Source organism: Jaculus jaculus, chromosome 9, assembly GCF_020740685.1.
Source record: "Jaculus jaculus isolate mJacJac1 chromosome 9, mJacJac1.mat.Y.cur, whole genome shotgun sequence".
NCBI lineage: Eukaryota > Metazoa > Chordata > Mammalia > Rodentia > Dipodidae > Jaculus > Jaculus jaculus.
Window position 1 is genome coordinate 26,549,583 of NC_059110.1, and position 27,759 is coordinate 26,577,341.

General features: G+C 40.8%; 1 protein-coding gene across 6 annotated transcripts in view; it reads left to right on the forward strand.

The window, feature by feature from the left end:
• Nucleotides 1-27,759, forward strand: part of Reps1 (RALBP1 associated Eps domain containing 1) — a 91,863-nt gene that overhangs the window by 18,438 nt on the left and 45,666 nt on the right. For 5 of the 6 annotated variants that reach the window (XM_004651163.3, XM_045159363.1, XM_004651164.2 and 2 more), the window contains exons 2-7: nt 22,266-22,389; nt 24,883-25,079; nt 25,186-25,339; nt 26,007-26,131; nt 26,650-26,812; nt 27,064-27,127. In XM_004651163.3, coding sequence (XP_004651220.2) covers nt 22,266-22,389; nt 24,883-25,079; nt 25,186-25,339; nt 26,007-26,131; nt 26,650-26,812; nt 27,064-27,127 — 827 coding nt within the window. The remainder of the gene's footprint in view (nt 1-22,265; nt 22,390-24,882; nt 25,080-25,185; nt 25,340-26,006; nt 26,132-26,649; nt 26,813-27,063; nt 27,128-27,759) is intronic. The other variant, XM_045159364.1, reaches the window with a different exon arrangement.

Here is a 27,759-nt window from a genome sequence, read left to right on the forward strand (position 1 = left end):
TAATTTCTGCCCTAATCTTTATTATTTCTTCCCGTCTACTATTTTTTGGTTTGCCTTGTTCTTCTTTTTCCAAGGCTTTAAGGCGAAGCATTAGGTCGTTTACTTGCGACCTTTCTAATTTCTTAATATAGGCACTTAAGGCTATAAATTTACCTCTTAGAACTGCCTTCATTGTGTCCCAGAGATTTTGGTATGTTGTGTTCTCATTATCATTTGACTCTATAAATTTTTTGATTTCCTTTTTGATTTCTTCATTGACCCACTCATCATTTAGTAGTGTATTGTTTAGTTTCCATGATTTTGTGTATGCTCTATAGCCTTTCTTGCTACTGATTTGTAGTTTAATTCCATTGTGGTCAGATAGAATGCAAGGAATTATTTCAATTTTCCTGAATTTGTTAAGATTTGCTTTGTGTCCTAATATATGGTCTATTTTAGAGAATGTTCCATGTGCTGCTGAAAAGAATGTATATTCTGCAGCCTTTGGATGAAATGTCCTGTATATATCTGTTAGGTCCATTCCTTCTATGACCTCATTTAGTCCAGATGCCTCTCTGTTTATTCTTTCCCTGGATGACCTGTCAATTGATGAGAGTGGGGTGTTAAAGTCACCCACCACCACTGTGTTTGGTGTTATCTGTGACCTTAGTTCTAATAGTGTTTGTTTGACGAATTTGGGAGCCCCCATGTTAGGTGCATATATGTTTAGGATTGTAATGTCCTCCTGTTGGAGTGTGCCCTTAATCAATATAAAGTGACCTTCCTTATCTTTCTTGACTAACGTCGGACTAAAGTCTACCCTGTCTGATATTAGGATAGCAACCCCTGCTTGTTTTCTAGGCCCATTTGCTTGAAACACCATCTTCCAACCTTTCAACCTAAGATAATGTCTATCCTTTGTAGAAAGGTGAGTTTCTTGGAGACAACAAATTGTAGGATCCTGCTTTTTAACCCAGTCTGCAAATCTATGTCTTTTCGTTGGGGCATTGAGACCGTTGATATTAAGAGATATTATTGAGAGGTGTGTATTTATGCTTGCCATTTTTGTGTGTGTGTGTGTGTTACTGGTTCTACCTGTGCTCTCTTCTGTTAACTGGTATTTGAGTATAGCTTGTTTTTTCTAGGTTCCTTATATGTGTGCTTTTCCTTTTGTTCAGCATGGAGGATTCTATCAAGTATTTTCTGTAGAGCTGGTTTTGTCTTCAAATACTCCTTTAGCCTGCTTTTGTCATGGAATGTCTTTATTTCTCCATCTATTTGAATGGATAACTTTGCAGGATAAAGTAACCTTGGTTGACAGTTGTTATCTTTCAGAACTTGGAATATATCACTCCAAGCCCTTCTGGCTTTAAAAGTTTGTGTTGAATAATCTGCTGTAATCCTGATGGGCTTGCTTTTGTAGGTAACTTGATTTTTCTCTAACTGCTTTCAATATTTTTTCTTTGGTGTGTGTGTTTGGAAGTTTGATTATAATATGGCGAGGAGAGGTTCTTTCTGGGTTTTGTCTGGCTGGGGTTCTAAAGGCTTCCTGTATCTGTATTGGCACCTCTTTCCCAATTTGGGGGAAATTTTCCTCTGTGATTTTGTTGAAGATGCCTACTATGCCTCTGGAGTGGAGTTCTTCTCCTTCTACTATGCCCTGAATTCTTATATTGGATCTTTTCATAGTGTCCCGAATATCTTGAAATTCCCACTCATACTTTTCTATAAGTTTGTCTTTCGCTTTGTTGGACTGCATTAGGTCTGCCACCTGGTCTTCTAGCTTAGATATTCTGTCCTCTCCCTCATCCATCCTACTGATGAGATTTTCTACAGAGTTTTTTATTTCATTAACTGTGTTCTTCATTGCTAGTAATTCTGACTGGTTTTTCTTTATTATTTCTATTTCCCTATTTATGTCTTGTATTGCCTTCTTTATTTCATTAAATTGGTGTCCTGCCTCTTCTTTGATTCCTTTGATTTCCTCTTTGATTTCTTCTTTGATTGTTTTCATGTGTTCTTTGACCTCTTTGAACATATTTATAATTATTCTTTTGAACTCTTTCTCAGGCATTTCCTCTAACTCTTTCTCACTGGAGGACATTTCTGATGCATTAATTCTTTTAGGTCGATTTATATCGTCTTGCTTTTTAGTGTTTCTTGTGTTATAATTATATATTTTTGCATCTTGGATTAAGTTAATGGTTGGATTTTCTAGCTAGCTGTGCATTCTTAGCTGTATCAATTGATTTGATGTAATATATTTTCAGGGTAGGACCTTAAGGTATTAGGTGTGGCTCTTAAGACTCTCAGAGTATCTACAAAGATGTTCTTAGGGGTTGAGTTTCCCTGCTATAGGAGTATTCAAGCGGGCTGAGTGGAATAAAATACAGGTAGATTCTAAAATTTAACTAAACACTGTACACATTCAATCAAAAACAGCCCCGAGTATGTATGCAAGAGTAGTTATTATAATGACCAGATCCTCTATCAACAAAGAGGTTTAGATTTCTGGTCTGTTGAGGGATCCAAGTCAGCTTGTGACCAAGTGAGACCCTTCCCTGGTGCAATCCCAGTTACCTTGGGTGATTTTGGTCTCAGTCAAGTTGCTGCCTGGGTCGTCGGGCTGCTGTTCTGATTTCTGGAGCTGGGCACTTGCTTTTCCTACGGGGCAAACCGAGCCGCTGCTGCTGCCTCTGCTGCTGCCGGAGCCACCACCGCTGCTGAAGCTGCTGCTGCCATGTCCACCGCCCCCCAAAGCCGCTGCTGCGGGATCTGCCCCCGCTGCCGCTCCTGGGTCTGCTGCTGCTGGGGCCGCTGGTACCGGTGCTGGAGCCGCTGATGTTGCTGCCGAACTCTGCTCCTGCTTGGGTCCCGCTGTCAGCCCAAGTTGGCGTGGCCGGTCCCAGGCCGCTGCTGTGTTGGCTGGAGCTGGGTTCAGGCGTTGGGGGAGGGGAGGGAGCCGCGGCTGCTCTGGTTGTCTCGCTGCTCCATGTGTTCTTCTACCTCGCGGTCTTCTCCTCCGCTGCTCGCTGCCGCTCTCCCCTCACGTTTCCCGAGTTGCGGAGAGCGCGGTGTGAGGGAAAATCCCGCACCTGGCTTTTCCTGCAGCTTGAGCCGAGTCTGGCGGCTTTCTGCTGCCCCGCGGGCGCGGCGGTTGGCCGAGCTGCCGGAGCCGCTTTTCCCGCCTGTGCGGGCTCTGGATGCTCTATAACTCTTCTACTTCTCCGCTGCCGCCTCAATTTCCTATACACCTCACTTTTTAGTAAAAGTGTGTATTTTGCTGAGTTTTTTTGGTCTTTTTCCCCCCTAGGCTGCTTTGGCGTGGTACCTACGCCGCCATCTTAACCGGAAGTCTAGTTAAGAACTTTTTGAACATAGTTGTGTGTTAGAACTTTCTGTGTTTCTTTTGTTTGTTTTTTTTCGAAATGTGGTCACACTGTAGACTAGGCTGACCTTGCACTTACTTTGTAGTTCCAGGCTGGCCTCGAACTAACAGCGATCTTCTGCCTCTGAGTGCTGGCATTAAAGGCATGCACTACCACACCAGACCTTCAGTATATGTCCTGAATAGTGTTTGTGAGTACTTAGGAGAACACACTGGCCAAGCATCCCTATGATGCTGCTAAGTATAACTAGTTCATCTGCTTATGTTGGATCAGTCTCTAAGACGTGGGGAATGCAGCCTGTAGACCTTCCTGCCTGCAACCAGAGGGAGGCAGCAAAGTCAGTTGGTGTTTTGTTTACAGAGTGTGGGATGTGGACCAGCAAAGTATGAAAGTGCAGGATAGGCCCTGTTTGTATCTCATACCTCATTATGAAAGGAGAAAGTTTCAGCTTGGTGTTAGTAGACTAACACTTTTTCTTTGGCTGATTGTCTTAATAAAGGCCAGATAAGCCTTGTGGCTATGAGCACATTTAGCAGACATGGTATTTGGTTAGTTAAATAACAATTTTGTTTTCATTGAATTGTTGCAGTTACCTTCTTGTTGCTGGACAAACACCTGAGCAGTAACATTTTATTGGAAAAAAGGGTTTATTTCAGGCTTACAGAATCCAGGGAAGCCTACATCAATGGCAGAAGAAACTAGCTTACCTCCATAGAGCCAAGCAGAAAGACACCACCAAGTAGAACTCAAAACTGCTCTGAACACACATAGTAGGAGTGGACTCAAGATGCACCTCACACCTCCTCCTATCAGGGTCCTTCTACTAGAGACTCGTTACAAGTTCTTTTTTTAAAATGCATTTATTTGTATTTATTTATTATAAAGAGAAAGAAAGAGAGAGAGGGAGGTTGGGGAGAGGGAAGGGGGACACTCCAGGGTCTCTAGTCACTGCAGACAAACTATAGACTCATGCACCACCTTGTGCATCTGGTGTACATGGGTACTGGGGAATCAAACCTTAGACTTTGCAGGCAAGTGCCTTAACCACTAAGCCATCTCTCCAGCCCAGGTGTTTTTGAATAAGAATTGAACTTGCCTGCAAAACCAAAGGACTCAGACTTGATTTTCCAATACCCACATAAAGCCAGATGCACAAGGTGGCTCATGTGTCTGAGTTTTTGCTTTTATTAATCCGCTGTCTGTCTCTTTGAGATTATTATTTTGATTTTCAATTTATTTCCAGTAAGACTTGTTTTCCATTTGTGCTACAATACAAAGTTTCTTTCTTGATGAAATAATATGAACATTAAGAACGCCGTAGCATAGGTGGGTTTTAGACATGGCAGGTTTTGTAAAGGTGGTGTGCAGGTGACTGAATGCTGGGAAACACTGGCAGAACCTAAAATGCTAGGCTTTGGGGTCACACAGAGAACTTATGGTTTGGTTCTGCTAGTATCTAGTCTGTGACCTCATGCAAGAACTTTCTCTTCATCCATTATCTGGATTGATAAAATGAAAATATCGATATCTACTTCTTGTCATTTTGAGGACTGTCTTAAATAAGTACTGGCACACCACTCCATTAATCATTATTGTTGTTTTGTTTATTGCCCGTATTTCATTCAGATAAATTTGTTTTTGATAGACTCTTAAAGTTGCATTTTAATTGTAGGACTTTTGCCCTTAAGCAAATATTGACATGCTCTGGGCCTTAACTTTCTCTCTATTCGTTTCTTCATTTGAGCACTAGGTATAATACGGCAGCTGCGTGGTAAGATTACTTGAGGACTGAGTGACTGGCCCAGGTCCCTGGCACAGTGCCTGATACTTGGAGAGGTTCTGTAGAACTGTTAGCTAGTACTATTTGTTTTCTGTAGGAAGAATATAGATGGTGAGGGGTCCTGAGGCTTTGGTTTTTCTTGTCATCATGAGTCAGGGGGATATATGAATATTGTCTATTGAGCACAGTAAACAGGGAAAGAACAATAAAAGGTATTTGGTAAGACTGCCTTTCTCTCAAAAGAGTTACAGTATAGAGTCACAGAAACTCAAATGGAAGACACTAACAAACCCCAGTACTTAAAGGAGGCTAAAATTGAATCCATCTTGAAATTGTGCATGCTATAGCACCTTCCAATGGTGTAGAATGCTAAGGAACAGTTGGCATTTGTATGCAATCTATCAGTATTTCTTGTAGTGTCATGGTTTCATAATAGTTGTATGGTTATAGTTCTTACTATTTTTGTTTCCCTTTCCTCCCTCCCTTCATTCCTCCTCCTCCTTTTTTTGGGGGGGGGGTGGCTTTTTAAGGTAGGGTCTCACTCTAGGCCAGACTGACCTGGAATTCACTATATAGTCTCAGGGTGGCCATGAACTCACAGTGATCCTCCTACCTTTGCCTCCCGAGTGCTGGGATTAAAGGTGTGCACCACCATGCCTGGCTGTGGAAGTTTTTTATTTTCAAATATTCAGTGCAAAAATTGTTAAGAAAGAAAATACAAATGTTGATACTTAGAGGTGGATGTACATGATATACAGGGTTTGGGAAGTGACTTGGTTGTTTTTGCACAGCTCCCCACAGTTGAATTCACCTTCCTCATGTTTTAAAAGAGTCACATATCTAATAGTACATGGCTGACCCTATATATGGCAGCTGATTCTTGAACATGAGATGTTTTCACAGGGTGTTTTAAAAATGTTTTCTTGGGGCTGGAGAGATGGCTTAGCGGTTAAGCACTTGCCTGTGAAGCCTAAGGACCCTGGTTCAAGGCTCGGTTCCCCAGGTCCCACGTTAGCCAGATGCACAAGGGGCCGCACGCGTCTGGAGTTCGTTTGCAGTGGATGGAAGCCCTGGCGCACCTATTCTCTCTCTCTCCCTCTATCTGTCTTTTCTCCCTGTGTCTGTTGCTCTCAAATAAATAAAAAAATGAACAAAAAATATTAAAAAAAAAATGTTTTCTTGGGCTGGAGAGATGGCTTAGCAGTTAAGCTCGTGCCTGTGAAGCCTAAGGAATCCGGTTCCAGGCTCGATTTCTCCAGGACCCACGTTAGCCAGATGTACAAGGGGGCGCACGTGTCTAGAGTTCGTTTGCAGTAGCTGGAGGCCCTGGCACGTCCATTCTCTCTCTCTTTCTCCCTCTCTCTCTCTCTTTCTCTCCCTTTTTCCCTCTCTGTCTCTCTCACATAAATAAATAAAAATAAACAAAATTTAAAAACTGTTTTCTTGACACTTTTTATTCCCACCTATAATGTATTTCGATCAGAATTTCTTCATGTTACATTCTCTTGCCCTCCCTTCCTATTCTCCTTCCACTGAACCCCTTCTTTTTCCAGCAAGTCAGGGTGGTTGTGGTAGTTTGAATAGATGTCCCTCATAGACTCAAGTGTTCAAGTTAAATTTGTGAGCTGGGTGTGATGGTGCTTTTAATCCCAGCACTCAGGAGGCTGAGGTAGGAGGATCACCACAACCTTGAGGCCACCCTAAGAATACAGAGTGAATTTCAGGTCAGCCTGAGCCAGAGTGAAACCCTACCTCCGGGGGGGGGGGGGGGGGGGGGAGAAAACATTAAACTTGTAACTTAGATCTCTAGCTGCCTGGCTGGAGGAGGAGTCTTGAGGTAGATCCTCAGGTCCAGCCTAAAGGTGTGTTTGGGGGCAGATCTGAATGCCAGCCCAAAGGTCTGCAGAGTGGTTGGAACTCTGGCTGTCCTATGTATTGCCAGTTTTGTGTTTGCTGCTTCTGGGGTGTACTGCCTCATGGTGGTTTTTCTCTCTATTTGGATTTATGAAAGGGAGCCAGCTTCTTCCCCATAGATGGACCATACCCTTGGATCTGTGAGCTGAAATAAACCCCTTCCTCCCATAAACTGTGTCTGGTTTGGGTGTTCATTCCAGCACCATGGAACTGACTTGACTACAGTCTTTTTTAAAATCTTTTTTATTTTTTACTTATTTGAGAGACAGAGACAGAGAGAATGAATATACGTACCAAGACCTCTAGCCACTGTAGACAAACTCCAGACACATGTGCATCTGGCTTATGTGGGTTCTAGGGAAGCAAACCTGAGTCCTTAGGCTTTGCAAGCAAGTGCATTAACCACTAAGCCATTTCTCCAGCCCTGAAGTGGTTTTGTTGTAATTATAGACTTCATATGAAATTTGTATTCAGAAAATAACATTTGCTCTAGAACGGATTTTTTTAATTTTATTTTTGTTTTTTTGAGGTAGGGTTTCACTCTAACCCAGGCTGACCTGGAATTCACTATGTAGTTTTAGGGTGGCCTCGAACTCATGGCAATCCTCCTACCTCTGCCTTCCAAGTGTTGGAATTAAAGGCTTGTGCCACCATGCCCATCCTGTTTTTGATTGTTTATTTTTTGAGGTAGGGTCTCATTCTAGCCCAGGCTGACCTGGGATTTACTCTGTAGTCTCAGGGTGGCCTTGAACTCACAGGGATCCTCCTCACTCTGCCTCCCACGTGTTGGGATTAAAGGCATGTGCCACCATGCCTGGCCTAGAACATATCTTAGTGATAGAATACAATACTTGGATATTTCTAGAAAGTGACTTGAGCTATATGACACTGATACACATAGCAAGCACCTGTCCACACTTGACCCTGATACAAGGTCCTAGGTTGAGTTCCCAGTACCACCAAAAAAGAGCAACAAAAATCTACTCTTTAGAACCACATACACACACACACACACAAAACTGGATTCTGAAAACTGTTCACCAAAACCTTAACTCTTGTTTTGTGAAATAACACAGGACTACTGACAAATGTGATTTTCCTTAAAGTAGCGTAGTAATCAGGAGCATGGGTTTCAGTCTAAGTTCTGCTACTTGCTGTGTGTTAAGCAAGTTATATCATCTGCAGAACAGTATCCATCTCAGAGACTGATTAAGATGATAAGGTTAGTTAATATGTTACTGAGACTGAATAGTACATGACACACACACATGCACACAGTGATTAATGTTAGCTACTATTATAATAACTGTCTTTTTGTTGCCATTCTCACCTTAAAATAACCCATAAATGCAGGTTGTTAGTACATTATCCTAACACTGAAATTAATGGGTTTCTCTTTATCACAAGTAATAAATTTCCCCGCCCCATGTTTTCTGCTGCTAACTACTGGTAGTGAATACACACCAGAAATAATCATGGCTATTCAACTCTGTGTTGCCCACAGTCAGCTTGCTCAGCGCAGGTACACAACAGCCCCACTCTGTTCTGTGAGTTTATGAAAGTGTGCATCCCTGGTTCTCCCTCTAAAGAAGCAGTAGTGGTAGCATGTTCTAGAAGGATATACTGGAAACTTCAGCTTCCCTACTTACTGTGACCTTGGGTAGTTTACTTGACCTCTGTCATTAACCCTTATCTTTAAGATAGGGAGAAGAGCCCCTGTCTTTCTGGACTGTTACACAGATTAAATTAGCCATAAAGCACTTAGAATGATATCTGATCCAATGTGTTTAAATGTTTTATTAAGAACTATTTTATTTTTTAAACTTTTGATTAAAGGTTTTTGTGATTCACCTAATCAGGCTTCAATGTATAAATCAGGGATTTGAAAACAAGTAATTGCCTCCTGAAAAGTGCTGCTTTCAGTCAGAACTTGAATATCTTACATGCCGTATTGTGAGGAGAGCAGGCTGCAAACACTGGCTTTTCATGTTACCTTACGCACTTGATTGGCTCGTTGGGATCATTTGTCTGAAATAGCAGAACAATTATAAATCTCATAACAATTATAAATCACATAAGGCAGATGTACAGTTGAGTGTTGCCCATTTCCTCTTAGAAATGTACCTGTTTGGATGTAGAGTTTTTGGTCATCCTAGTATAGGTTACTCACTGTATTTGCTTAGCTGAACTCCCCTCATAGCCCAGGAGCATTTTCTTTTTTTTTTCTCTCTCAATTTTATCAAACATTTTCCATCATTATAAAAAATGGTAATATCCCCGTCCCCCACTTTTCCCCTTTGAAATTCCCTTCTCCATCACATCCAGTCCCCATCTCAATAAGTCTCTCTATTTGGATGATATGATCCTTCCCTTCTCTTATGATGGTCTTATGTAGGTAGTATCAGGCATTATGAGGTCATGAATATCAAGGCCAATTTTTTGTCTGGAGGGAGCACGTTGTAAGGAGTCCAACCCTTCCTTTGGCTCTTCTTTCTGTCACCTCTTCCGCATTAGACCCTGAGCCTTCGAAGGTGTGATTGAAATGTTACTCGGTACTCTAGTTACTTCTTTCCAGCACCATGACACCTTCTGAGTTGTCCCAAGGTCACTGCCATCTGAAAAGACAAGACTCTCTATCCAAAGTGAGAGTAGCATTAATATAAGGGTATGGATATTAAGAGAAGTACTTACTGGACAGTTTGATAAGCACAGTATATACATTAATCCAGACATCAGCAGATGTCACATTCCTACAACTCATGACTACCCCTGTTTTAAATTTTCAGTATCAGGGAAGTATTCCCTCCCATGGATCGGGCCCCAGTCCAATAGGAGGGCAGTTGGTTTCCACCATGACAGACGTGCCACTATTGTACCCGTTGTCTCATTTGGCCTGGCTGACCAATTATAAGGCTTGCAGTGTCTACTGTTGAGTATCTTCACTGGTGGTATATCTTTCTCCCATTGAACTGCATGTAGAATGACTTCTTCCAGCTTTCTGTCAGCTGCTCTACATGGAGGAGGTTATCAGCTCAGTTCCAGCAGGATTTCTCAGTGGCCTTGCAGCCCAAGTATATGGAGTCTTCAGCAATAGGGTCTTACCATCTATTGCTGGTGGGAAACCAAGGGCCTTGGCAATGGCCTATAATGTTTTGGGGGCATCAGGGACCTACCTGGCCAACAACTCACTGGAGGTATCCCACCCCTGGCACTGAAAATTTTCTAGCAATGATCTACGGCTCCTGTGTGATCCATTGTCCAAAACTGAAGGATTCCATTTGATTTATTTATATCCTCTCAGATTTTGATTAGCCCTCCCTCCATATTTACTTTATTTAATCTCCTCCCCTAACCTCACTCTGGGCCTTTTCACCCCCATTAATCTATTCTTCTACTTACATATATACAATTCCAACCTACTAAGTACCCTCCTCCCTTCCCTTCTCTTTCCTCTGTATCTCGTTTCTAGCTTACTAGCGTCTGCTATTGAGTTTTTTCCTTCCCAGGAGCATTTTCTAAGGGCAACTACTGTGGTAATCTCAAGTTTTAGATGGCTTATAGTATTTTCCAAAACATTTTTTAATTTTTGTGATTTTTCTCCTGGTAGTGTGTATTTTAGTTTATGTTTAAAGCTTTGTCTTGGGTGGGGTCACTAATGTAGATAATAAGAAAGAATTATTTTAATTGGGAGTCTGAGACTTGGCTTGAACACCCAATAAACTTGAAAGATATAATTGTATTATTGTCACATGATAATCCTTATGCTTGAGGCTATCAGAATTACCTTAATTGTTTAGATAACCTATGACTGTTAAATTGATTAGAACTAGTAAAGTATTTATTGGTCTGTATGTAGGCCTCTTACCACAGTAGGCTGCCAGGGAGTGCTTATCACTAAAGCAGAATTCACAGCTAAAGTATGAGGAGTCAGATGTTGCTAGCAGAGTCTTTGTTAACTACCAGAATTCAAATCAAGAACTGCGTCAGCATTAAAGGCTTGCCTCAGTCCTGGTTCCTGTTGATTGACTCAAACATACCATCCTTCTGTGTAATCCATTCCTTAGCCAGTGGAACACAACCTGCCTGCCAGATGGTAATCTTCAGTTCTCTGCATGGTGGTGGCAAGTCCTCTTGACAAATTTCTATGATAATACTACTACAAAAAGAATATGAGGGCTGGAGAGACAGCTTAGTGGTCAAGCGCTTGCCTGTGAAGCCTAAGGACCCCTGTTCCAGGCTCGATTCCCCAGGACCCACGTTAGCCAGATGCACAAGGGGGTCGCATGTGTCTGGAGTTCGTTTGCAGTGGCTGGAAGCACTGGCGCGCCCATTCTCTCTCTCTCTATCTGCCTCTTTCTCTCTCTCTCTCTGTTGCTTTCAAATAAAAAAATAAAAACAAAAAAATTTTTAAAAAGAATATGATATTTTTGAACATTCTTTGCTGGAAAGTTATAATCCACTTGTAATTTCTGTTGGTGTTGAGAAATAAACCTTTTTATATTTCCACACAATTTCTTTTGTGAAAGGAAGTCAGTACTTGGCATTTATCTAGTATTTCTTAGTCTGTTTTTTATTTTTCCCTTTAATTTGACAAGTAAACATTTAATTGTATAATGCTGTTATATATATATATATATATATATATATATATATATATATATATATATATAATTTTCTTATTTTTTGTATTTTATTGCTTGACATATAGCAAAAAAAAAAAAAAAAAAAAGGCCCAGTGTTACTATTTAGCTGTAGTAATTATTCTATAACAAATTTTACTCATTTCTTTTTTTTTTTTTTTTCCTTGTTTTTTCAAGGCAGGGTCTCACTCTAGCCCAGGCTGACCTGGAATTCACTATGTAGTCTCAGGGTGGCCTCAAACTCATGGCAATCCTCCTACTTCTGCCTCCCGAGTGCTAGGATTAAAGGCATGTGCCACCAAGCCTGGCTTCATTTCTTGTTTTTGAGGTGATCTACAAAATAATAAATATTCTATGTCAGTCAACATATAGTGAGTTTATTTTGCCTAACAATGTACTTTGGGGAACTTTGAGAACTTATTCTCACTGAGGTAGGAACATGGTTGACATGTAAAATGGAGGCCATGGAAAGAGTGAGAGCAGGAGAGTGTATTCCAAGAGGATACCTACTTATTTTCACAAGATTTATATATAGTCATAGCCAGAGAAAGCAAAGAAGCAGTGTGGCCTTGGACCTCCAGGTTTGAAATCAAAGATCATTTGAGCTGTGTGGACAAAGCAATAAGTAATTGAAGGTTTTGTAGAAGAAAGGTAAATATTTGCTCTAGCACAACTGGTAAGTGTCTTAAAAGGGGATTTTATTCCCAGTACCAGCAACAACTCCTGACAGGGTCAATTTGTATTTTGCATTTTGTTCTAGACTAGCGTGTAGGCAGGATTTGGCAGTGGAGTTGGTCACCAGAGGATAGCAAAAGTCATTTAGGAATGCAAACATGCTATGATTGCAGTTAATGATGTGAGTTATCCACTTACTTATTGCACTGTATTAAATTTAAAGGAAATATTAGGGAGTTAGTATGTCCCTAAAGCTGAACATGCTCTCTGTTGACAGCAGAGAACACTTGCAGCCACTTTGGAGTGACTGGGGTTTGGCGTGTTGCTGCTGTTCTCTTACCCTGGACTTGTTTCCTGTCCTGTTCGCTTGCAGTAATGTACTACAGTGGCAAAGATGATGTAAAAGTATTCATAGGTCATGTGTTTTCCAAGCACCTTGGTCAAAGCAAATACCATATAGTGACACTTTTACCTGCAGTAATAACTTTTTTTTTTTTTTTCAAAGTAGGGTCTGTAGCCTGGGCTGACTTGGAATTCACTGTGTAGTCTCCGGGTGGCCTCGAACTCACAGCAGTCCTCCTACCTTTGCCTTCCAAGTGCTGGGATTAAAGGCATGTGCCACCACACCTGGCTTGCAACAATAAATTTGTCTTTGAGTTAAAAAGAATGTTAGAGGAAGGAAGAGTATCACAAGGTGGGCCGTGGTGAAACTGACTTTTTTAGGCAGCCGTGGTTTAGAGCATGATCTTATGAGAGGGGCTAGCTCAGAGGTAGGAGGGATTGACCAAAGCAAGATGGAGAAGGAAGGTTTGGGTATAGCGTGGAGAGCCTTCAATACTAGACTGGGAAATTTGTTTGAGAGATGGCTTAGCCATTCAGGTGTTTACCTGTAAAGCCAAAGGATTGAGGTTCAATTCCCCAGGACTCACGTAAGCTAGATTTACAAAGTGGCACATGCATCTGGATTCTTTGCAGAGGCTAGAGGCCTGGTGCACCCATTCTTTCTTTCTCTTTCTCTCTCCCTCTTTCTCTCAAATAAATAAAGTTAAAAAATAAAAAAATCATAATGAATCATGTGGAGCCAACTTTAGGACTGTAACTTCGGCCTTCTGCATAGGAGTGAAGAAAGACAAGGGCCATGCTGATCCATATGCATTCATTGGTTCCCCCAGCTGACAAATCTAAATTGGCCTCGTCAGGAGTTGCAGGTATTGGGAATATTATAAGTGGCTTCCCCATTCTCTGGAGTCTCATCTTTCTTTCTTTCTCTCTCTCTCTCTCTCTCTCTCTCTCTCTCTCTCTCTCTCTCTCTCTCTCTTTCTTTCTTTCTTTCTTTCTTTCTTTCTTTCTTTCTCTTTCTTTTTTTTAGAGACACTGGAAGTTCTGTGAGGTCTTGACATTGAGCTGAGACTTGTTTGACCTGAGCAGAGGGGAGAACATCCTGAGTGTGTTAGGAATACAAAGGCCCTGATGCTGATGCAGGGCGAACCTTGACTAGCTGACAAAAAGGGATGGAGCAGGTTATTTTATTCACACTGGTGCGCCAGTGAGAATGAGATGATGTGCACTTCAGAAGTTGTATCTCTGTGTTACTGGTCTGTCGTCTGAGTACTCTTAAATGTTTTTGTTGTAAGATTTTTATGTAATACAATATCTTAGATAAAGTTTATATATATTCACTGATGGCCTCATCTTTTTTTTTTTCTAAGTATCTAGGTTATTAGGCAGCTGATATTGTCTAGGACCATTTATATAAGTAGGATGGGTTAATATCTTACATGACACTTGATCTCACCTTTTTGTACCCTTACCTACTTACTAGAAGAAATAAAGGGACATTATTGCATGTTTTTGCCATTTTATTTTATTGTTATTTTTCCATTTTATTACAGAATACCATCTAGAACAGTATGTGCAGAGGGGTGGTCCAAGTATTTTGTTTGGTCTCTCTCTTTAAGATTTTTAATCAGTTTTTTTTTTAAAATTTTTGAGGTAGGGACTCACTCTAGCCCAGGCTGACCTAGAATTCATTATGTAGTCTCAGGGTGACCTCACACTCATGGTAATCCTCCTACCTCTGCCTCCCAAGTGCTGGGTTTAAAGGCGTGCTCTACCATGCCCAGCTCTTATCAGTTTTGTTTTTTTTTTTTAATTTCTCTTTCTCTTTGTATGTGTGAGCACACATGTGCCATGGCATGTACGTGGAGATCAGAGGACAACCTCAAGATACTAGTCCTCCCCTTCTGCCCTGTTTAAGACAAGGTGTCTTGCTGGTTTTTACCACTAGAAAAGCCAAATTAGCTGGTGTGAGAGCTCCTGACTGTCTCATTGCCCAAGATGTGTTAGAATTAGAGACACATGAGGCACTTTTGCATCTAGCTTTACATTGACGCTGGGGATCCAAACTATGGTCTGCAGACTTATTGAGCAAGTTCCTTTAACCTACAGCCACCTCCCCAGCCCTGCTGTTTGTATTATCTGAGTCCACACTCACATTTCAGAATGGGGATATGAGACAATTCACATACATACTTTTTTAAAATCTTAAGATGAGATCATATTGTCAAAATTCTTGTATAGCAGCTATTCTCCTGGAACCTGTAGTCAGTAATTCACTTGCTTTTTTTCACCTCCCCCATTTACTTATTTATGTGCTTGCTTACAGCCATGGATGCTGTGTTTTCAGTAGGCCCTCTGAGAAAGAGAGAGTGCATGGTGGTGGGCCCAGCTGCTGTGAACTCAAAATCCTCCTGCATCATTCCCCACCGTGCTGGGATTGTAGACCTGCCACTACACCCAACTCATTGCATTTGAAAGGTGATAATAACTAGAAAGAGAGGATCCCACTTCTACTTTTGTTTGTTTGAGACAGGGTCTCATGTAGTCCCTGAGGGTGAGTTTGAACTTTTGATCTTCCTGCCTTCACTTCCTGAGTGCTGGGATTATAAATATGTGCCAGTACACCTGGTTTTATGCCACCCTGGGTACCTAATCCATGACTTTGTGTATGCCAGGAAGGCATTTTCCTAACTAGGCTACAGCCCGCTGTTATGTTTCATTAAGCTAAATTTCTTATAAAATTTCATTTTATAGCAAGATTAACAATTTACTGGGAAGGGCTTATTTTTAATATTTTGTCAAGTTCCAATATATTCTTTATTCTGTTTTTGTAATTGTGTGTACATGTATGCATGTTTGTATGTGTGTTCTTGTATGGGGGTGGGTGCATGAGTGTCAAGGCCAGAGGTCGATGTCGGTGTCTGTCTCACTCGCTCTGCTCTCCAAGTTATTTTCTGAAACAGAGTCTCATAGTGAACCTAGACCTCACAGAGTTGGCTAGACTAGCTAGCCAGCAAGCCCTAGGGATCCACCTGTGTCCTTTCTCCAGAGCTGGAATTACAGACACACACTACCATGCCCAGCATTTTTACATGGGTGCTGGGTACCTGAACTCAGGTCCTCATACTTTCATGGAAAGCATTTTACCACTGAGTTATCACCACAGCCTCCATTTTTTTTTTTTTTTTTTTAGTTCTTATGTTCTGTGATTCAGCTCATGGATTCAAACTCATACGTGAAATTGGGCATTTAATATAGTTTGGTCTTTACTCAAATAAGGAATAACTTACATACACCTTTATTGTTACTAACATTCTGTGTGTGTGTCTGTGTGTGTTTTGGTTTTTCGATGTAGGGTCTCACTCTGGCTCAGGCTGACCTGGAATTCACTATGTAGTCTCAGGGTGTCCTCAAACTCACAGCAATCCTCCTACCTCTGCCTTCCAAGTGTTGTTACTAACATTCTGAGCATGGGAATAATGAGCTTTCCTGTGCTTAAAGTACCCCTCATTGTCACTGTGGAAGCATGTCACAGTGGAGGTGTGAACATATGAATAATGGCTCTCCCTTGCCTTGGGCCCTCTGGCCACAGGAGAGTTGGTCAGTCTAATGCTTTTTCTTCTCCGTAAAATTGTAATGCCAATTCCACTCCATGTTCCTTTTTTACAGTTTAATTACTTTATTCATGTGCGTGTTTGGGCACACCAGGATCTTTGTGTCAGCTTTGCGTGGGTGCTGGGGAATTAAAACCCATTCTGGCAGGCTTTGCAAATAAGCATCTTTAACCGCTGTGTTATCTCCTCAACCTTACTTCATGTGTAAGAATTGGATGAAAGTACCTAGAATTCTTAGCACTGTACCTAGCATCATGTGCTCAATACATGTTCCCTACCCCTGTATTTATATATGCATATAGAAAAATGCTCCTTTAATCCCAGCACTCAGGAGGCAGAGGTAGGAAGGAGAGTTGCTATGAGCTTGAGGCCAGCCTGGGACTACATAGCGAATTCCAGGCCAGCCTGGGTTAGAGCAGGACCCTACCTTGAAAAGAAGGAAAGAGGGAGGGAAGAAAGGAAAGGAAAGATGCTCCTGATATGCTTTGCTCCTTGGAAGGGTTTTTGAGTCATGATTAGAAAACCATTTTCACTAGGCTATGGTAGTGCATGCTTTTTAAAAATATTTTTGCTGTTTATTTTTATTAAGAGAGAGAGAGAGAGAGGGAGGGGGAGAGAAAGAAAGAATGGGCATGCCAGGGCCTCCAGCCACTGCAAATGAACTCCAGACGCATGCATCCCCTTGTGCATCAGGCTAACGTGGGTCCTGGGGAACCGAGCCTCGAACTGGGGTCCTTAGGCTTCACAGGCAAGCGCTTAACTGCTAAGCCATCTCTCCAAGCCAGTGCATGCTTTAATACCAACATTGGGGAGGCAGAGGTAGGAAGATTATCGTGAGTTCGATGCCAACCTGAGACTGCCTAGTAAATTCCAGGTCGGCCTGGGCTAGAGTGAGAGCCTACCTTGAAAAACAAAACAAAAAAACCAACAAGAGTCTGTTCTTATTTTGTGTAGTGTTTCAACTTGTTTCAAATCCTAAGATCATGGTGTAGAGGCAGAGACAACAAGCAGAGATGACTGATAGGGTGAAAGGTGAAGACTTCACATAAAAGTCTCCAGTGACTACAAAGAACCAAACATGTTATTCTGAGCAGTGTTACTCCATATATGAGAGAAAAACATTCCATATTTTCTTAAAGGTCCTTAAATCCACGATTGTAATACAGTATATTCATTTGTGTGGCCAAAACCAGAAGTTCAGAGATATTTTAGAAGATGTTCCATAAAAAGTTGTAACAAAATCCATCTGGGGTTGTAGTTCAATGGTAGAGCTTGTGCTTGGCATGAACAAAGCCCTCAGTTCAATCCCCAACTCACACACATAATATAGACATAAACCCTTGAGTTCTCAGGAAGATGCAGTTTTGAAGAATGACAGTGTCTGCAGTCCCTAACTGTACCAGTCCTCTGTAGACAGGGCAGTGCGAAGCCCTACTAATGGCAGTGTTCACACACAGCCACTGCAAATGAACTCCAGATTCAGGTGCCACCTTGTGCATCTGGCTTATGATGGTACTGGGGAATAGAACCTGGGTCCTTAGGCTTTGCCAGCAAGTGCCTTAACTGCTAAGCCATCTCTCCAGCGTAGGACTGAGACTTTTTGAAGCCCATGTTAACTCTTCTTATCTCAGACTACACTGCCAGTATTCTGTGCTAGTCACTAAGATACCATAATCATAAACTTTAGTACTTGAATATGTTTTATTGTAAACCATGGTCTACTTCTAGAATTTTGTCCCAGTTATACAAATACACAATGATACATGCACAAAAATATGTATAGTATTTTATAGATAATTCAAAAAATGTCAATGTCTCTCAGTAGACAGTTGGTTTTTGTAATAGGTTACATCTATACAGTGTAACACTATAAAATAAAATATAGATAAATAAAATAAATGGGCCTGTGTATGTATTGATGTAAAACAGTCTTTGAGTAATATATACTAAAGTCATAGACTATGGCCCTATGTCTATAAAGTGTTACTTACGTGTTCGTATATTTCTGTACATGTGCTGGATGCTCACAGTCACAACCAACTTACACTGAGCCAGTGTCTTCCAGGTTTTTGTCTTGTGAATTTGAAGAATGAAATCCATGAACCCAGAGGGTGAGATTTAGAAAGATTTTTGTATAAATCTTAAGAGAAGGAGAGAAGGTAGAGCTCATGTAGTAGAAGGGCCCAGAAATGGGGCACTACTGAGGTCACTGCCTTGGAGTCAATGAGGCTTTGCTGGATGGGGCTGAGCTAGTCAGACCAGTTCTCATTCATACCAGGTGTCCAGGCACCTGGTAGTCTTAGTCACATCCTAATAAAAAAAAAGAGGTGGGTTTTTTGATTTTTTGTTGTTGTTGTTGTTGTTTGTTTGTTTTTGTTTTTCGAGGTAGGATCTCACTCTAGCTCAGGCTGACCTGGAATTCACTATGTAGTCTCAGGGTGGCCTCAAACTCATGGTGGTCCTCCTCCCTCTGCCTCTCCAGTGCTGGGATTAAAGGTGTGCATCACCACACCTGGCTGTTTTTTGTTTTTTAAAGTCAGGTTTCTAAGGAAGGGGAGCTCCTTTAGGGAAAAAAAAGTTCCAGAAAAACCAGATTCTTTTGGCATTTCTGGCCTTCAGCAAGGTGGAGACTTTTAGGACTCTGTTAGGGAAAAAGAGATAAGGAAATAACTCAGATCCTCCCCTAACAGGCTCAAGGACATTTCCCGCTTTGGGCCTAAAGAGAAAAAGAAGCTGCTCACTTTCGGGGCCCTGTTAGCCCTCAACCTCCTAGCCACCTTGTGTCTCCTGCTCTTCATCGGTGTGCTGAGTCCTCAGCTCCCATGCTGGTACCCCAGCCCTTTCCCAACCAGGTCGCCTCTCATTCACGGCCTCTCTAGCTTTTCCTTCTTGTTGACATCTCCTAGGAGTTCTGATGTCAGACATGTAACTAGTAGGTTCCACTGAGTGAATTCATTCTGTGACCGGTTGGAGGTCAGTATCTATAAGATCTATGAGAGAAAATTTCTTTTCTTTTTTTTTTTTTTTTTTTTTTTGGTTTTTCGAGGTAGGGTCTCACTCTGGTCCAGGCTGACCTAGAATTTACTCTGTAGTCTCAGGGTGGCCTTGAACTCACAACGATCCTCCTACCTCTGCCTCCTGAGTGCTGGGATTAAAGGCGTGCACCACCAAGCCCGGCAAGAGAGAAAACTTCTTGAAATAACGTAAGGCAGGTGAACCTATGTGAAAATGATCATAGGGCAAATTGGAGAGTTCACAAAGAACTGCAAATGATTAACAAATAGACTGTAAAAACTGCAAATTAGAATAGCAAGCAGATGTTTGGATCTTTCTTGAATACTCCTCATTTCTAACCATTCCCAAGCTATCCCCCATGTCTGAGAACTGTTATCTTCCTCATCTGTCAGTACCTGGCATATTTTAGATGCTTTGTTTTTTATACACAGCAGTATCTAATATGTGTAATGACCCCTAAGAGGATCAGGTGGGCTGGACAGGGTAGTGGATTAGGACCATAATTAGAACAATAATGCCTGTCTGGCTTGCCAGGCTGGTTGGCTTTCCTCTGCTAATTCTGCCTCTTTTCCTTATAGTCCCTGATAGTTTCGCCTGCCACTTTAAATTTCCTTGGTCCTTTAAAATTTCCCCAGGTGTGCTTGCCCCTTCATGGTAGGAACTGGAATTTTTTTCCAGTGTTGATCAATAAACATGACTTTTATTTGTAGCATGTAAACAAATGATTGCCGCTGTGATAACATTGTTTAACCAATGAGAGGTGCTTTTTTTTTTTTTTTTTTTTTGCAGCTCTGTGAATTCTTTCTTGGGACTTAATACCAAAACATCTCAAATATACATTTGAATGTTATGAGAGACATTAAAAAAATTGTAATAGGATTTTGTATTATTGGAGATATGGCAAGGATAGTTAGTACTTATTTTAAGATTTATTTATTATGTCTGTATAATACACAATTACGGTTTTTTGAATTATAATTGAATCTCATACTGTGAAATTTTTGAGTCTGTAGCAGTCTAGAGATACTAGTTGAATGACATTGGTCAATGTAGATCCTTGACAACTTTTCTGCTTAAGAAAAAGGAAGAAACAAAAGTTTTCATTGTTTTAAAGAAAAGTGGTATACCCATATTATGTACAATTAAGAAAATCAGAAGAAAAAAACCATACTTAATTTCAACTTATAAAGTTTGGGTAGTTTACAAATTTGTGGGGTTTTTACTTAAAAAAATGTAGGAGCAGGAGAGATGGCTTAGCAGTTTAGACATTCACCTTTGAAGCCTAAGGACCCATGATGGACTCTCCCGATCCCACGTAAGCCAGACACACAAGGTGATGCATGCACAAGGTCGCACATGTGCTCAAGGTGACCCATGCATCTGGAGTTCAATTATGGTGGCTGGAGGCCTTGGTGTACCAGTTTTCTCGCACACTCATTAAAAAAGGCCAATCTGTTAGGCTTGCCTCAAAAAAATGTAGGAAGCTAGAGAGATTGCTCAGTGGTTAAAGGCTTGCTTGCAAAGCCTGAAGGCCTGGGTTCCATTCCCTAGTACCCACATAAAGTGGTACATGCATCTGAAGTTATTTGCAGTGGCTGGAGGTCCTAGTGCGTCTGTATTCACTCTCTTTCTATCTCCCTTTTCCTGTCAAATAAATAAAAATACTTAAAAAAAAATTCTGGGACAAAAAAAAAATTTAATTGTGGAGCCAAGCCAAAGGACCCAGGTTCACTTCCCCAGGACCTACATTAGCCAGATGCATAAGGTGGCACATTCGTCTAGAGTTCATTTGCAGTGGCTGGAGGCCCTGGCGTGCCCATTCTCTCTCCCTCTCTCTCTGTCAAATAAATAAATAAACAAAAATAAAATATAAAAAAATTGTGTACTGGGCGTGGTGGTGCATGCTTTAATCCCAGCACCTGGGAGGCAGAGGTAGGTAGATTGCCATGAGTTCAAGGCCACCCTGAGACTAATTCCCGGTCAGTGAGACCCTACCTTGAAAAACAAAACAAAACAAAAATTGTGTGCCTCGGGTGATTGCTTAGTGATTAAGGACACTTGCGTGAAAGCCTCACCTCCCAGGTTCAGTTCCTCAATACTTCCTTCCAGCCAGATTCACAAAGGGGCACATGCTTCTGGAGCTCATTGACAGTGGTAGGAGGCCCTGGTACATACTCACTCTGTCTATCCCTCAAATAAATAAAATATATTTTTTTTAAATTGTGTGTATGAGAGAGAGAGAGAGTGTGAGGGCGCATATAGGGGCATACCAGCGCATATATGGGAACACCAGACTAGATGCAGTGTTCTACTTTTTGCATTGTGGGTCTGTTGGGTGCTAGGGAATTAAAGCTAGGGCAGCTGACTTGCAAGCAAGCACCTGTAACCACTGAGCCATCTCCCCAGCCCCTAAACTTGTATTTCTACGGTTAGACAATGTGATGATTTTTTCCTCCCATATGCTATCCTTGGCCTTGTCTCTTGTTACCCTATCTCAGGGCTGAAAATGGCTGCCTGGTTGTCTGTTTACTGCTTAGGACTGAATGTGCATTGCTTATGAAGAGTAAAGAAGATATGTTTGTGAAAACAGGACTTTGGAGGAAAAATGATTTTTGTTTTTGGAGAGAGAGAGACATCAGGAGCCCAGGCTATCTTTGAACTTGCTAATTAACTAAAGTAGACCTTGAGCCCTACCTTCACCTCCCTATTACTGAGGCTATGGGGGAGTGCTACCACACCCTTGTAAAAAACTTGTTCTAATCATTGCCTTTTTGTTTTCATTTACTTAAAACTTGAAGGAATTGGTTATTATTTGAGATACTAGATATTTTGGAGAAGTTGCAAGATAGTTATGTAGTAGTTTGTTTTTTTAAAGAATTTTTGTCTTAATTTTTAATGTTGACATTGTGTTCTGTCACAGATAATGGAGCTTTGTGGTGCAAAAAGACTTGGTTATTTTGGAAGAAGTCAGTTCTACATTGCTTTGAAACTTGTAGCTGTTGCCCAGTCTGGTTTTCCATTAAGAGTGGAAAGCATAAATACAGGTAAAGATACAATACAGTAGTAACTGAAATAAAATTATTCTATTTACAGATGAAATTAATGTCAGTGAAACTACAGTCTGTCTGCTAGTGTAATGCCTCTTGTGACCGATGTGTCATGACTTCATGCTTATTGCAGTTAATATTTGAAAATACTAGATAATGTCTACCTTGTATCTGGTATGTTGAAGAATATATATGTGACAATATATGTTCAAATGAACTTTTCAGAATTCACCCAAAATTGCTTTGACATAAGTTTGAATTTAAGTTAATAATTTTTTCTAGGTAAATGATAACTTGTAGTCACCACCTTTATATATAGCTATATAGCTTCCTTCATTTCTTTAGTTTTTCTTTTTGATATGGGGACTGAACCTAAGGCTGCATGCATGCTAGGCAAGTGCTTTACCACTGAACTATATTCCTATCTCTCTGGTAGTTCCTGGACAACTTACACCCTGTCTCAAAACAAAAAGTAAAATTTTCTGGGTGTGGTGGTGCATGCCTTTAATCCCAGTATTCGGGAGGCAGAGGTAGGAGGATCACTGTGAGTTCAAGGCCACCCTGAGATCACACAGTAAATTCCAGGTCAGCCCGAGCTAGAGTGAGTCCCTACCTCCAAAAAAAAGAAAAAGGTAAAATTTTGTGATGAGACACTGTCTTTTTATTTTGAGACTGGGTCTTACTAAGTTGCCCAGCTATAAATTTGCTGTATAGCTCAGACTGTCCCTGAACTTGTAATCCTCCTGCCTAAGCCTCCTGAGAAACTGGATTTCAGGCTTGGTCTGCCCGGCTCCATTTCTAATCTTGCACTTGATAGTTATTTGTTTGGGAAGATACAGAGGCTCATTTTATATGGGAAAATATCAGTTAACTAACACTTTCTGCTTAGTAGAAACAGTATTAAAATATTAGCCAACTATGGGCTGGAGGGATGGCTTAGCGGTTAAGGTGTTTGCCTGCAAAGCCAAAGGACCCAGGCTCAATTCCCCGGGACCACATAAGCCAGATGTACAAGGGGGTGCACACATCTAGAGTTTGTTTGTAGTGACTGGAGGCACAGGTGCGCCCATTCTCAGTCTCCCTCTTTCTCTGTCAAATGAATAAATAAATAAAAATAAAATACTTAAAAATATTAGCAGATTAAAGCCTCATTATAGATATCTGACCTCTTTATAAGTAGTCTACCTCTGATAATTTCTCTCTTTTTTTTTTTAAATTTGGAGGCATGTTGATACAGACAAAAAAAAAACTATTCTATAAAGGGAGATGTTTAAGGGGGAGAGTTTTATAATAAAAACAAATTACTGGAGCTGGAGGGATGGCTTAGCAGTTAAGGCATTTGCCTGCAAAGTCAAAGGACCCAGGTTCGATTCCCTAGGACCCATGTTAGCCAGATGCACAAGGGGGCGCATGTGTCTGGAGTTCGTCTGCAGTGGCTGGAGGCCATAGCATGTCCATTCATATTCTCCTCCCTCCCTCCCTCCCTCCCTCTCTCTTTCTTTCTTGTCTGTCAAATAAATACATAAATAAAATAAAATATTTTTAAAAAACCAAATTACTGTTAATGTCCATTTTTTTTCCCTCTTGTTTTCCCTCCCTTCCTGTTTTCTTTCTTTTTTTCTGTTTTTGTTTTGTTTTGTTTTGTTTGTTTGTTTCGGTTTTTTGAGGCAGGGTCTCACGAGTTCAGACTGACCTGGAATTCACTATGTAGTCTCAGGGTGGCCTTGAATTCATGGCAATCCTCCTACCTCTGCCTCTCAAGTGCAGGGATTAAAGGCGTGCACCACCACGCCCAGCTCTCCCTTCCTTTTTTTCTTCTTGTTATTATTCAGACAGTCTTATTCTGTAGCCTCAACTTGTCTCATACTCCTAACTCTGAACCTCTGATTGCTGTGATTAAAGTGTACAATGAGGCCTGACAGAATTTGTATAGTTTTAGGTATTAACTCAGCTTCCTCATCTGGAGATTTTCACTATGGACCTCTTGTTTGCATCTGTTCTTCTGGTATTTGTGGGGTGAGGGGGCAGAGGTCAACCTTGGGATGTTGGTCCTTTGCTTCTGCCTCCTTTAACACATTTCTCTTGTTTTTGCTGATGGAAAGACCAGACTAGCTGGTCCATTTGAGGGTTCTCCTGAGCCTGCCTCCCATTACCATTACCATAGACACACTGAGATTACAGACATTTGTACCAGTGCATCCAGCTTTATTTACATGGGTGCTGGAGACCTGAACTCTAGTTGTCTGGCATGGGAACAGCTGCTTTTAGCCACTGAACCACCTTACCAGCCCCTGTTCTACTAGTATTCAGAGTTGATACTCTGCTCAAAGACGTTTTGGATCATTTGGGAGTTTTGGATTAGAGATGCTCAAACCTGTAAAATCTATGCAGATAGTCCACAATTTTGACAAAGTGTGAAATGGGAAACATTTTTGTCCTGAAATATTTCAAGTAAGAAATACTCAATCTGCAATTATTTCTGGTTAACAGTTAAAGATCTTCCTCTTCCAAGATTTGTTGCTTCAAAGAATGAACAGGAGTCTCGCCACGCGGCCTCACATTCTTCAGATGCTGAAAGTCAAGGGTCTTACTCTGGTGTGATTCCCCCGCCACCTGGCAGGGGTCAGGTGAAGAAGGGATCCGTAAGCCACGATACAATGCAGCCTCGTTCATCTTCAGATCAACAGGTAATCTACTCACATGCAATAATTGGTGGAAGCTATTGTCTGTGTCGATATGGGTATTTATTGTACTTAACAAAATATCACCCTAAAAACTCTGTGATTTTTGTAGGAACCTGCATCTCCAGTAGTTTCCCCACAACAGTCCCCACCGGCCTCTCCCCACTCGTGGAGGAAACACAACCGCCACCCCAGTGGGGGGAATAGCGAGAGGCCGCTTGCAGGACCTGGGCCATTCTGGTCTCCTTTCGGGGAAGCGCAATCAGGTATTTAGAAACTCTTAGAAATACTAATATTTTCCCATGTAAATTAAAGGAAGAGTTGCCTCCACAACTATGTTTATTTTAAGTTAAATAGAAGCAGAACCAATTATGAAAATTTATAAGTAGATAATAGAGTTTTGGAAAATAGTAATAACGTGTACTTAACTGTGATGTTTAGGCAAAAGTTTATGGGTACCAAATACCCTTATGGTCAAATGAGTAATTATTTTCCTGAATATTAGGTATGTATAAGGTTTAGTGTTGACAAGGAAAGCCCAAAGCAACTTAAAAGATTTAAATAGAGGCTGGACAGATGGTTTAATGGTTAAAGTGCTTGCCTGCAAAGTCTAAAGACCCAAATTCAATGTCCTATTAGGCACGTAATAGTCTGGAGTTTGTTTGCAATGGCTAGAGGCCCTGGTATACCCATTTTCTCTCTTTCTCCCCTCCTTTCCTCCCTTTCTCTCTCTATAAAAATAACTAAAATTAAAGATTTAAATGAAGTATAATCTTCACTTGAACAGAAAAGATTTTGTTTTTTTAAACAATTTGGGAAGAACTTTTCAGGCCATATATGTGATACTTTATCTTAGTCGTAAAGTAATCTTGAGTAGAACCTGGGGTGTTTTTGTCTTCATCATGGATCAGTGTGGTCACCGCTCTCCCTCAGGCTCCTCTGCTGGTGACACAGCGTGGTCCGGGCACTCTCCACCTCCGCCTCAAGAAAACTGGGTCAGTTTTGCAGATACTCCACCAACCAGTACTCTTTTAACCATGCATCCTGCTTCTGTCCAGGTGTGACATTTTATTGGTATTGCCTTTTTATTTGCTTCATTCAGACAATTGCTGCAGCCATTGTTTCTGTACTTTGCCGTCACAGGTTTTACAAGTGCAAATTCATTCTTCTTTTTAAAAATCCAGATCTCTGCATTGTGCCATTTTTTTAAAGTCTGTTATCACTAGAATGTTTTACTTTCACTAACAATTTTGGCTGGTTTTATTTCTGTTTCGAATTCCCTAATGAAGTTTAAAAGGTTTTGGCACCTGGGAATATATTTGCTTGGCTTTCTAATCACAGTTTTTCATAACTTTCTGTTGCTTACATAAATGCTGTCATTCTACATGTTTATGTGATCACTGTGCAAAAACATTCAGTAACCTGACTATAACAATTTTGTGGTGTGTTGATAACTTCTTACATTTTAAATATGCCCCCCAAAGCAAACTTTCCTTTCAAGGAAAAGTCACCTAGCTACGTTGGTCCATAATCTTATAGATGGATGACAGTACTGAGAAGGAATGTTTCATTGCAGGACCAGACCACAGTACGAACTGTAGCCTCAGCTACAACTGCCAATGAGATTCGTAGGCAATCCAGTAGTTATGATGACCCCTGGAAAATCACAGATGAACAAAGACAGTATTATGTAAATCAGTTTAAAACCATTCAGCCTGATCTAAATGGATTTATTCCAGGTGAGTTGTTGAAAATAGCAGTTTTTCTAGATGGGACAGGAAAAGGTATCAATTTCTTTATCACAAAGGCATTGTATTATTGGTCCTAGGTTTTAATTATTTCTCAAATTATTTATTGAAAAATAGTCTGTAATGAGTGGGGAGCAAAAGCATGACATACTCACATATAATAGTGTTAATACTTCCTTTGTGACTCTTAGCTCATTTTGTTGGTGTTCACACTTACACTAAAGGGTGCTGTTTTATTTCAGGATCTGCAGCTAAAGAGTTTTTTACAAAATCAAAGCTTCCTATACTTGAGCTTTCTCATATCTGGTAAGTGTGGTACAGCATTTTTGGTCAACGTGGACCAGATAGACTTAGCCACTCCCGAATGCCCTCAGAAAACTCTCAGTGGTCTTGTCATAACAGCTTCTCTCACAGTCTTTAGAAAAAAGCATACTTAGAGAAACTCTTTGTGAACTAAAACTCAAGCTTCATTGGCTGTTTTCTGTGGCTAGGGTAGTGTGTATGGTGAAAAAGTTTGTATATGTGATAGTGTTGATTCTTTTTGGTTTTTATCAAGTTTAATAACTTCTGTATCTAACCTGACAGTGCTTAGCGCCTATGTTAAACATAGACTACAACATAGTTAGAATAGGTCATTAAAATGCAAATTACAATTGGAAGTTACTTTTTAAAACAGATTATCAGATAAACATTTTCACTTACTATCCATACACTTAAAAAATTTTTAATTTAATTAATTTATTTATTAGTTTTAAAACTTTTATTTATTTATTTGCAATCGGGGAGAGAGAGAGAGAGAGAATGGGCACGCCAGGGCCTCTAGCCACTGCAAACAAACTCCAGATTCATGTGCCCCTTGGGCATCTGGCTTACATGAGTCCTGGGGAATCAAACCTGGGTCCTTTGGCTTTGCAGGCTAAGCATTAACCGCTAAGCCA